Source organism: Lampris incognitus, chromosome 14 (assembly GCF_029633865.1).
Source record: "Lampris incognitus isolate fLamInc1 chromosome 14, fLamInc1.hap2, whole genome shotgun sequence".
In the NCBI taxonomy this organism is placed as follows: domain Eukaryota; kingdom Metazoa; phylum Chordata; class Actinopteri; order Lampriformes; family Lampridae; genus Lampris; species Lampris incognitus.
Genome location: NC_079224.1, coordinates 29,449,194 through 29,461,455, shown reverse-complemented (window position 1 = coordinate 29,461,455; position 12,262 = coordinate 29,449,194). Strand labels below are relative to the sequence as shown.

General features: G+C 45.7%; 1 protein-coding gene across 1 annotated transcript; it reads right to left on the bottom strand.

The window, feature by feature from the left end:
• Positions 1-4,065: 4,065 nt before the first annotated feature.
• Positions 4,066-11,167, bottom strand: LOC130123800 (myeloid-associated differentiation marker homolog). Its single transcript, XM_056293091.1, has 2 exons — positions 11,036-11,167; positions 4,066-6,460 (listed from the first exon to the last, which is right to left on the bottom strand). Exon 2 carries the CDS (start codon positions 6,264-6,266, stop codon positions 5,385-5,387), a length of 882 nt encoding a protein of 293 aa, XP_056149066.1. The 5' UTR covers positions 6,267-6,460; positions 11,036-11,167; the 3' UTR covers positions 4,066-5,384.
• Between the last annotated feature and the right edge of the window lie 1,095 nt (positions 11,168-12,262).

Sequence of the window (12,262 nt, the reverse complement as noted above, 5' to 3'; positions counted from 1 at the left end):
TTGGGCTCTGGCCCATGGACTATTAGACCCTCACATCGGATAAGGAACAACTCCCTAAAAAATCATTTTAACAGGGAGGAAAGAATATGAAGAAACCTCAGGGAGAGCAGCAGAGGAGGGATCTCTCTCCCAAGACGGGCATATACATGCAATGGATGTTGCGTTTACAGAAACAACATTGAAAGAGGATAATAGAATTATAAAATATATGAAGACTATGATAATGAGGATGCCACCGGAACAGTCCAGGACCTGAGCCACACACGACCACCATCACCATGGAGACCTGACAGGAGGACAGACTACACATGCACACGAGAGACACATCATACCATTCACTTTCACAGGAGAAGAGACAAGAAAAGACAGTAGTCAAACATCGGAGCAAGAGAAGGATATAACATTGAAGCAGATCTGGTAATTACAATGGACAGCTTGATTATTAGGGTCTTTGTTCTGACTTACAGTGCAAGAACTCTGGGCTCGACACACTGCAGGACTTAACTGTGTTTGCTGCGAGGGACGAAGAATAAAAACTTGGTTTGGAATACATTCGAAAATAATAATACAATAATATTGTTTATGCAACTTATTCTCATGAACGGTTCGTATGATATCGTACGAAAGTTATGCCCAAATTTTCGTTTTTGGCGCCCCCCCCCCCCCGAGAGGGTGGGCAGAGGGGATGCGCTGCGGCGGGGGGCTGTTCTGCGGGGGGGGTGAGGGTTAGGGGTAGGTCACGTGATCACATCCTGGCCCACGATTACGTGTTATACATACGAATTTCCGTGCACTACTTTTCGTACGATATCCTACGAACCGTTCATGAGAACGGCCTCGATTATGATCATAATTTACACATCATAGTACATATAGCATAACTTTCATTATATTATATCATTAGATTATGAGACAGTAAAATATACATTGCGCTGAAAATAAAAACATTTAGAATGAAGTGAATATTTTCTAATATGAGTGTGGTTTTCAGTATTGTCCCCTTCTCTGCTCGGAATCTCTTCGGAAGTTCTCCTTTGGAAAGGTCTTCTAGCCGCTTCTGAGGAGCCGACACGCAGGACTGCACCTTTCCAAAATCCATCTGAGTCACCACAGTGACGCTGAGGGACTCGGTTGGTTCAGTCTTCTGGGACAACGACTGGCACCTCTACAGGCCGGTACACCGCCTCCCCGATGGACAACAGACCGGTGTGAAGCGCTCTCTTGTGTGCCACTCTTATAAATGAAACTAAACGACTAATCCCGATCCTTAACAAGTGTCCGCGGCAAATTTCCCATCCGCTCAGAGTGCTCTTGAGCAACTTAGATCCAATATGACTTTTTTTGTTTAATCAAAAACTGACCTAAAAAAAATCAGATCATGAAAACCAGTTCTCTGCGATATATCAAAATCTAAAGCAAGTTGCTAAAATTAACTTAATCAGAAACACTTTATTGCACAATGTGATATAAAGTTCAATCACTTCTTAAAATCTATTATATCCTTGTTAAAGAATATCCATTCTTAACATCTAATGCTGTTAGCTTTAGACGTTAGATGCTATCATTAGCACTATGAGGTAACAGTTATCGAAGGTGATTGCAGAATGAGTGCAACGTAATTATGAAATTTTATATAATTTTCATTCATTTCTGCTCATCATATTTTTGAAAATGATTTATTTATTTGATTTATGCCTGATGCCCTTCCTGACGTAACCCGCCCCATTTATCCGGGTTTGGGATCGCCATGCACTGGCTTGTGCATCCTCAGTGGCTGGGTTAAACTCTTCTACCATGATGCGGATGGGGTAGGGATCATTCTGAAGGAAGAGTATGTCAAGAGTGTTTTGCAGGTGAAGAGAGTGTCGGACAGAGTGATGAGTGGGAAGCTGGGAATCGAAGGTGTGTTGATGAATGTCAGCGCATATGCCCCGCAAGTTGGGTGTGAGATGGAAGAGAAAGAAGAGTTCTGGGGTGAGTTGGATGAAGTGGTGGAGAGGGCACCCAAGGAGGAGAGAGTGGTGATTGGAGCGGACTTCAATCGGTGAAGGGAACAGAGGTGATGAGGAAGTGATGGGCAGGTATGGTGTCAAGGAGAGGAATGTGGAAGGACAGAGGGTGGTTGATTTTGCAAAAAAATTGGCACTGGTTGTGGTGAATACATATTTCTAAAAAGGGAGGAACACGGGTTGATATATAAAAGTGTAGGAAGGTGCACAGAGGTGCACTATATCTTATGCAGGAGGCATGATCTGAAAGGGATTGAACACTGCAAGGTGGTGACAAGGGACAACGTGTAGGCAGCATCAGCTGCCTAGCTACGTTGGTGGTGGTCTGTCGGATGATTTTGGAGATCAAGAGGAAGACGAGAGTGAAGGCAGAGCCAAAAATGAAATGGTGGAAGTTGAAGAAGGAAGACTGCTGCGTGGAGTTCAGCGAAGAGTTAAGACAGGGACTGGGGGGCGTCCGGATAGTGTAGCGGCCTATTCCGTTGCCTACCAACACGGATATCTCCGGTTCGAATCCCCGTGTTGCCTCCGGTTTCGACGGGCGTCCACAATTGGCCATATCTGCGGGTGGGAAGCCGGGTATGTGTCCTGGTCGCTGCACTAGCGCCTCCTCTGGTCGATCGGGGCGCATGTTCACGGGGGGAGGGGAAACTGCGCTATTCCCCCGTGGGCTATCCGGATAGCCCGAGAGGAAACACTAAGGCGGTCTGGCGTCGACTGTGCAGTGTTTTTGTGTCGTCGTGTGGAGTGCGGGGGAGGTGTGTCGAAGGTGTCTGGCTGGAGAGCTGGCGTTGGATCGGCTGGGAGAGCCTGGTCTGCTGCATCAGATAGGCCCAAGGACCACGGCCTTGCCTGGAGCTGTGCCTGAAGAGGAAACGCCGAGGGCGTTCTGACAGGATGCAGAAGTAGGGCAGGCTAGGTTAACTGCTAGCCCATGCAGACCGGCTGTTCCGACAGTCATCCTGACTGGCGTTCGTTCCCAGGACAGTGGAGTTTTTGGACTGGGTGGACTGTGTTGTTGGCTGTTTTTTGGGTTTTTTCTGCTTTGTTCTCTCTGTTTTTGGTATGTTTTGGTGACATTGTTTTTGGAAGTTTTTGGATATGTGTTTTTGTCTTTTGTGTTGCGCTGCTGTGGGCTGGGGGAAACGGAATGTCATTTCTTTTGTGTACGTAGTACATGAGATGACATGAAAAATAAATTGTTCCTGATTCCTGATCGCTCCTGATCCTGATCCCCCCACGCGCTACGTCCCCCTGGCGAAACTCCTCATTGTCAGGTGAAAAGAAGCGGCTGGTGACACCACCTGTATCGAAGGAGACATGGTAGTCTGCAGTCCTCTCCGGATCGGCAGAGGGGATGGAGCAGCGATCGAGACGGCTCGGAAGAGTGGGGTAATTGACCGGGTACAATTGGGGAGAAAAACGAAGGCGAAGCACTGGGTGGTTGTGAACATGCCTCCTCTGATACACGACAGTGATGAGTTTCGCCAGGGGGACGTAGCGCAAGGGAGGATCACACTATTCCCCCCAGTTCCCCCTCCCCCTGAATAGGCGCCCCGACCGACCAGAGGGGGCGCTAGTGCAGCGACCAGGACAAATACCCACATCCCGCTTCCCGCCCGCAGACACGACCAATTGGGTCTGTACCGACGCCCGACCAAGCCGGAGACAACACGGGGATTCGTACCAGCGATCTCCGAGCTGGTAGGCAACGGAATAGACCGCTATGCTACCTGGACGCCTCCCAGATGATAATTTGATATCCAGGAATTCACATTATAGACACTACCACTGACTATCCCTGTAACAAATTGGCCACAATTTCGAACATTGCCCATATTCGGTCCTGCCATATACAATGTTTTGACCTAGTCTTGTTTATAACAGTGAGCAAAGCTTCAGTTCCTAGGCACTTTAAAGATTCTCATACTGGTCAAGCACTGATGGTTGTAAAGAAGATGTGAGATAAGCATGTCACATCGTTTATTCACACTCCTGTATTAACCAGAACAAACAGTGACGGTATAAAATCATTCAATCACACACAACTTCTTCACCATGTGATTTTATTGAAACGCTGGGTTACATTTTCCTATAATTCTGAAGTGGTATGCAGACTTAAAACAGAAAAACAGTGGAATACAAAAAAAAGTTCAAAGACTATGACACTGACATCGTGGATTCTTTTTTTTTTTACCTTTTTCCGGAGATTTTTTTAAACGGTACAAATCTAATGGGCCATATTGACAACATGTATGTTACATGTATGTTACTAACGTGGTGTTGAGTTAGATGTTGACAGATGCTTTAACATTTTGAAGCACTGTATTACACTGAATGGGAAAACATATAAGATACTAAACACAAGTGCACATTAAACAATAGTCTTCTTTTTAAAAATCCACATTCTTATATATATATTCTTGCTAAATATATTCTTGTCATTGGCTGAAGCCTGTAGATATGCATACAGTGTCATATCACGAGCAAAAAGCTAACTTAGCGTTCCTTATTACATTGTCTAAACTATTTTTGTTCTTCTTCGGGTCTTGAAAACATTGGAGTAGTTTAGAAATACGTCGATGATGGACAGCTAAAACAACTTGGTCTGTGCGGACGTCCTCATCCCTGTATAAGGTAAGGAAGATATAATTGGGAGTGACTTGTCTATCAATTGTATTTTGATCTCACTTAAGTGAAATTAGAAATATAAAAATCAACAAACAAATAAAAAACGGAAAATAAAAATGCCAAAATACATCTTTTTTTGGGGAATATATTTCTGGATTCCACTAAATGCTATTTGAGCTAATTGCTTCCATTCCATTCCAAAATCTAATTTTTTCCATTTTGTTTCTCCTTTGAAATCAAATGACCACAGTGCTTGGGAGTCTCTTAGACTAAAGGCTTTATAGACTTGACAAATAACTAACAAATAAAATAAACCGTAAGCCGCCATTTACTTTGGTATCTTCTCACCCCTCATCTCTGAATACGTTGACGTTCACACAGCATTGTGGGTAAAACTTGTATCCTGGTTAAGGTCTCATTCAAGGCAGAGTATTGCAATGGACATAACGCTTGCACCGATACCAAATAACAACAGTAAAGGATAAGGTCTGGCAGCTAGCTGTGGCATGTCTCAGCAAACATTTACAGGTCTCTCACAATGAAGATGTGACTTTATCCAAGCTATTGTAAACAGGATGTGACATTACACGTGACCAACTCATGAAAAGAACGCTCGAACACGTTAAGGGGATTTTTACTTTGTATGTTAACGTAGCCAATGATCTCAAACTCTCCCTGTTCTCCTTCCTGGCTCGCTCTTTCTCGCCACACCCTTCCTCTTATCTGTCGTCAATCTTACCTCCCTCAAGCACTGACAAACACTAGACGGGCAGAGTAGAGCATGTCAGCCAAGTACAAGATGAAGTTGACGGCGGTGAGCACAGCCACAGCCATCATCTTATCCCAGGTACACAGCCCATGCGAGCTGCTGCATGCATAGGGCCTGGTTTTCGTTCCTCCGTGCTTGGGGTCAAAGTTGTAGATGGGCCAGATGATGGTCACCGACAGGTACAGCACCACAGCCAATAGGCCGTAAGCAGAGAGGAAGCGGGCAAAGGGGAAGGGGAGGCAGCCAGTCCACTCGCCGATGCAAAGCAAGATGATGGCCGCAGACAGGATGAAGCAGATGCAGTAGGCGGCCAGGCAGTATTTGAGAGCTTCATGGCGGTCGTAGAGTACGGGGTCACTGATGAAGACGAAAATGACGCAGGCCACGAAGGTCTCGCACACCTTAAGCAGGCCGGGGGCCGTGGCCATGTAGCCGGACACCTCGCCGGGACGGGCCCTGCTGATGCTCACCTCAGCCATGTAGGCGATGGTGGCCAAGCAGGAGAACACAGTAGTCACAATGCGAAAGTCACGTATCCGACTGGCGCCCGTTGCGCCCTTCAGGAAGTAGAGGGGAAAGATAATGGAGGCAGACAGGCAGAGGAGGGCTGCGTAGCAGGCAAAGGTGATGGGGAAGTTCTTCCAGGAAACTGGGGCTCGAGCCTGGAGGCCAAACAGCTCCACCAGGAAAACCAACAGAGTCCCGGCAAAGCTGAAGGTCCAGCAGAAGAGGCACCAGTCTCCTGTGCCATGCATGAGTCTGGCACCATGCACGGCCACAGAGAAGGCCACGCAGGAGAAGATCAGGGCTGCCAACCGAATCCATAGAAGAGAGTTGGAGTGGACCACAACAGGCATGATGAGAGATGTGGTAAGATGCCAAGCTGATGAGAGATGCTGAACTGGTAAAGCTGTCTTTTTTTGCTTTGTCGTTTTTTTTATTCACCACAAGGTTCTGTGGTATATGCCTCTCTTCTTTCTTCTCTTTTGTCCAGGATGATTGTATTCTCAATCCTTTGGTTTTCACCAATCAGCAACTCATACAGAGAAAGCTGTAAGAAAAAGATCAGAAAATGGAAAGAATTAGTCAGTAGTCTGTATTACTTATTGTTTAAAATTTCAGAACTGCTTTTCGTTCCAGGAATTTGGGGGTCAATTTGAGTGGCCTTTTTCAACCGCTGGAATAGGTTCCAGCGTCCCCGCGACCCTGAGAGCAGGATATGCGTTTCAGGTAATGGATGGATGGATGGAGTGGCCTTTTTAGTGCACCACTTTGAAACCTCTATGGAGGACCAGACATTACCTCCTGAGGACAGCAGTTTGTGGCTCAGCTCCAACAACCGTGTAGGGCCTTCATGCTATTCACCAAAATTTAGTGTGTTAATATTATATTATTGAAGAGCAGCTAGGAAACAATCAAAACGACATCAGACTGAAATCTTAAAAGAATATGATGTAGTCTTAAATCAAAGTGTGTTCCTGAGTGGGGGAGAAAAAAAATCTTTTCTACTTCATGTCAAATACAAAAGCGGTTTCTGAACTGCATTCCAGTACAGTGGACTGTATCACTCTGACATTCTTTAAAAAAACACATCCTCTTTTAGAAAGCTGTGGTGTGGAGACCTCCACCTGACCCCACAGTGCACTTGTCATCAGCTCTGGACCTTCCTCCCCCGATGCCTCATCCACTCCCAATGCCCTAATCTACACTGCGCAAAATGGCGATTTTCTAACAAGCTACTTTGTTTTATGTTGATTTTTTTTTCAAGTTGGAGCTAAAAATGGCCGTGTAAAAACCAGTCAGATGATAGAAGGGACTTGGATAATTTTCTTTTAATTTCAATGCAGCATAACTTGTTCCAGAAATTCTTTATCATGTAAAAAGCAAGCGTTAGTATCAAGATGTTCCTGACACTGAAAAAAATCTAAAACAAGATTATTGTTATTGGGAAAGAGGGAACTACCACTCGTTTTACTTGGTTTGTAGAGAAAGAAAATTTTAAGGTGCAATAATTGTCCAGCTATGTCATCACTCTAGGACAAAGTTAGTCATAAGATGGTGGGTGGTTCACACTCCAAAATGCACATTAGGCTATATTTTCCCAATTCACCAGTTTTATTCTACGAATACAAAGCTGTCTTATGCCTAAAACAAACATACACTGATATTTTTGGAAAATGTAGCTTTTTCTAAGCGTTTTGGCCTTTCGTCCACATGCAAACTGCATTTTAGGTCACTGAAAACGGACCTTTTGGAAAATGACCTTTTGGAAAACTTCCCAAAGTGAAGATTTTCAGAAACTCCGTTTTCAGTGTTGACGTGTAGACAGGGAAAACGACGTTTTTGTGCTTGTTGTTGGCTTGTTTTCAGGCTTCTTATCGTCCAATATGGCTTTAGGGTTACGGTTAGGGTTATATCGCCGCCTGTTGGTTTGGCATGCTTTTGACAGCACATTCATTGTCTTGTGTAGCATGTGTGTTTGCATTTTCATTTGCACAGAGATCCCCCACCCTTTTCTCCCTCAATTGTACCAAGCCAGTTACCCCACTCTTCCGAGTGTTCCACCCTCTCTGCCAATACGGGAAGGGCTGCAGATTACCACGTCTCCTCCGATACGCGTGGAGTAGCCAGCCGCTTCGTTTCGCCTGACAGTGAGGAGTTTCACCAGGGGGAAGTAGCGCGTGGGAGGATCACGCTACCTGCCCCCCCCCCCCAGTTCCCCCTCTCCACCGAACAGGAGCCCCGACCGACCAGAGGAGGCACTAGTGCAGCAACCAGGATGCAGCAACCAGGATGCAGCAACCAATACACATACCCACATCCGGCTTCCCACCCACAGACACGGCCAATTGTGTCTGTACGGACGCCCGACCAAGCCGGAGGCAACACGGGGATTGGAACCCGCGATCCCCGTGTTGGAAGGCAGCGGAGACCACTACGCTACCCAGACGCCCCCCACAAAAACTTTTTAAGCAGCGCTTGTGTGGACGGGATTTTTTTTTTTAAGAACGAAGGCGGAAAAACTCCGTTTTCAAAAATACCCGTTTATGTGTGGACTTGACGCAGTAATTTACACACGAGAGCATGTTGCAAACGAAATGGCTGGCTGGGCGCGCCGTGCTAGCGCGTTATGGCCCGGCTCTCGGCAGTTAGCATCTTGCTAGCAACAAGTTCCTTGTGAGGAGCCTGAATTACTGCTTCAAATTCCATATGTGAGCTATCAAAAACATTTTAACTCATTTACCTAATAACAAATTGTTCGTGGGGCTTTTCCCTTGTGTCAATCATACAACATTAAGGCGGTTTTGTTTTTTGAAATGAAAAGAAATAAATAAAAATAGGATGGGGTTTGGGACAGCTAGCCATGAGAATGTCGGATGACCGAGCCGCTCTGTAGAATGAAATTCTTCGCCATGATGTAAGTTCCTACGGTGTAAACCGAATATAGGCTACTCCCATTAGTCCTTACCCCCCCCCCCACCAGCTCTGCAACTGTGTCCCCTAGCTTACATAGATGGTTATAAATAAGGAGAGAAGGCTAGTTTACATTAGTATTGTTAATCACCAAGGAGACCGTTGGGGTGGAGTGGATGTACAGAAAAGGAAGGAAGGAGAGACAGAGTGAGAGGGATGAGTGGTTAAGCGGTGAACGAAATGGTAAGAGAAACAGCTGTGCAGAGAAACAGTCAAGTCAATATTGGTCAGTATCCAACTTACAAAATGTTATACAAAAAAACATAGCAAAAAGGGAGTGAAAATAAGGCTGTGGGTACGGGAGGAGTGGAAAAGAGTGAGGAATACGGGGAAGCCCTCTCCCACTGAAACAGAGTGTAAACAATGATGAGACAGAATAGCAGAGGAGTGAGTCACCAGGGCCCCCTCTCGTTCACTGCCCTGCCCTGTCTCCCCCCTCCCCCATTTTTTCACCATAAGATTTTCCAAGTTGCTGAGCTATTCCAGGTGTGTGGCTGTCTGACTGCTGCAGAGGGCAACTTTTGTCATATTTTCTAAGCTCTCAATTTTTCTTTTTCTTTCTTTCTTTCTTTCTTTCTTTCTTTCTTTCTTTCTTTCTTTCTTTCTTTCTTTCTTTCTTTCTTTCCCTTATCAGTCTCTTTTTATGGCTCTCACTACCATCTGTCTGTCTGTCTGTCTGTCTGTCTGTCTGTCTGTCTGTCTGTCTGTCTGTCTGTCTGTCTTTCTCTCTCTCTCTCTCCCCCTCCCCAATCTCCTTCTATCGCCCTCAGCTCAACACTCCCTCTCCAGCTTTTAAAGGAAGGGTACCAATTATGCTTCATGTAAGCCTCTCAAAATAAACGGAGGCTATATGGAGGGCCGTAATGGAAAAATCAATCCCCGCTGCCGCCATTACTTGGTACTTATGGAATCAAGTCAGGAAAAACGAGGGAGGAGAACGGCAAAGAAGGAAAAAAAAGAAAGCAGCTATGGAAAGTGGCCCTTCGCAGCGCGGAAAACACGACGGGATCACACAAACTGGGGCACTTCCCCCTCCACGGCGAGGGACTTAAAACAGGTTTTCTCATCGGAAAGTAAAAGGCTATTTGCAGCAATACGCTCTTTGGCTTAACATGTCACATTTTAGCCTTAACAGGCACACAGATTTACCCCCCCCCCCACACACACACATCTAGACGGAAACCCCGTACATATGGGGGACAGGGCTATAAAACAGGAGACAGTGCTGTTCTCAGGGAGGTCATGTGCGTCGGTTGTTTAGCTGGCTGTCATGACACAACCAGAAAAGTAACTCGATTTCACCCATAATCCACTTAGACATACGTGGGTAGACAGACACAGGACAGGCTCTGTCGTCAAATCATCCGAGAGTCCCACATTGACAGAGCGAGAGAGAGAGAAAGGGGGGAGGGGGGTGGGGGGAGGAGGGTAATGTCCACACGGATAATAAGGTTTAACCATGTGGATCTTTGGATTCAGTTGCGAGAAATATGCGGCACACCTTGTGATTCAATCATGAGAAATACAGCAAACGTTGCCCCCCAACCCCCTATCGGAGTTGCCCCTTGTCTATACCTCTAACGCACCATGTAGTTTCAAGAAACATTCACTGACCAACGCTCAAGCCAAACACCCAGGCATGTTCATCACAGAGTAACAGATCAACCAGCTCTTCTTTGTACAAAACAAAACAAAACAGGAAAACAAAAAAACGTGAGGGGTCAATTTCAATACGAACTCCGTTGTATTCCAGCGGTTCATTCATTGACGGCAGTGAGGTGGGTGTGCCCCCTATGCCGCACCCTTCACCCACTCTACCACATTACTATGAACCAACCAAAATAAACAGGCGGAATGCAGAAACAAACACGACTCCGAGGAGAGTGTTTACCAATAACCTGAACCATATTTTAAGTCAGGCTTATTTAAAAAAAAAAAGTTGATATTTTGAAAAAAATAAATAAATTATAACCTCATCATCTTATCTGTACAAACTCCTCAGCGCTCTCAAAACAAGCGCAGCTAAGTTGCAACCTGTTGCTTCTGTCTTTCTCATTCCTTTACTAATAACTTAATACAGGAAGAGAGAAAGTGTTTCGCCAACGGATTGCTGCGATACGAACAAGGAAATGTAAACAAACGTATAAATTACCTTTCTGATTCCTGGTCGCCGCTATTTGTTCTCCACAGGTCGCCAATCAAGTGTGCGGATTGCGGAGTTTCAGCTCATACTTTCTTACCCTGACTTATTACATAGTAAAAGCCCCTCCACCCAGAGCTCCCCGCCCAGCTAACCAAATTAGGTGTCGAATGTCTGTACAGTTATTCACATCTTTCTGCCTCGCGTCATCTGTTTATCCCTCCTCCATCAGTTCAGGAACCCTTGGAGGGATTTTTTTTCTTCCCCTCCTCCTCCTCCGTCGTTATTTTCAAACAAGTATCGAGGGCCCTATAATGCAAGCTACCGAGTCTAGAACACGAATTTATTCAGGCTGAGTCCAGGGCAAAACCCGAACACCACATGTCGCTTTTTTTTTATAAATGGGTGAGAAACCATTCGTCCTATTGTAAGTATTTGTCACTGGAAGAATAAACTTTTTTTTTTATCAGCGGTTTGACTTTCTGATAGCAGGACTCTAGCAGCGCCAGCCCGAGCCGTGCTGATTGTCTTTTTCCGACGGTGTAAAACCCTCGTCTGAGTCCCACTATTGACGGATTATTTGTGCGCGTTGCTTGGCAACCGCAGCGGCTCACCCTTGGTGATGGCTACGCGTGTTTCCCAATAACTGGGTTTCGTCAAGCTGCAAGAGGAAGCGCCACACAGTTGCACTAGTGTAGGCAGAAGGGTGAGAAGCAACAGGACGTGTGCAAAAAGAGACGGTTGTGTGTGTGTGTGTGGGGGGGGGGGTGATTTGTCCATACCGTATATCACATGATCGATCATTCTATGATTGCCCCCCGACATTACATTTCACAAGAATTATAGAGCGGGAGAATGACTTGCGCAGTAGCCATGCCGTCAAATGTGGAGGACCCAGCTGTGTTGTCCGTCTCTGCCGAGGCAACACATTGTGTGTGAGAGGAAGACAGATAGCGGGAGAAATAGTTTTCCGCTCAATCTTCTATCCTCCTCACACCCGAGGACACAAACTGATAGCGCTTCCTAATGTTTTCTCAGTTTCATATTTTCTACAGTATTGGTAAATCAGTTGATTTTTATACTACAATACTATAGTACAATAGCATTACAGTGGCGGCTGGTGCTAACAACTTTTTTTGGGGAGGGGGGGCGCCGCAACTTACCTTGGCACAGCACACCTGTACAGCTGTTTTAATGCCCACACAGTCACAGAGTTATCAAGAAGGACAGCAGTGTGGG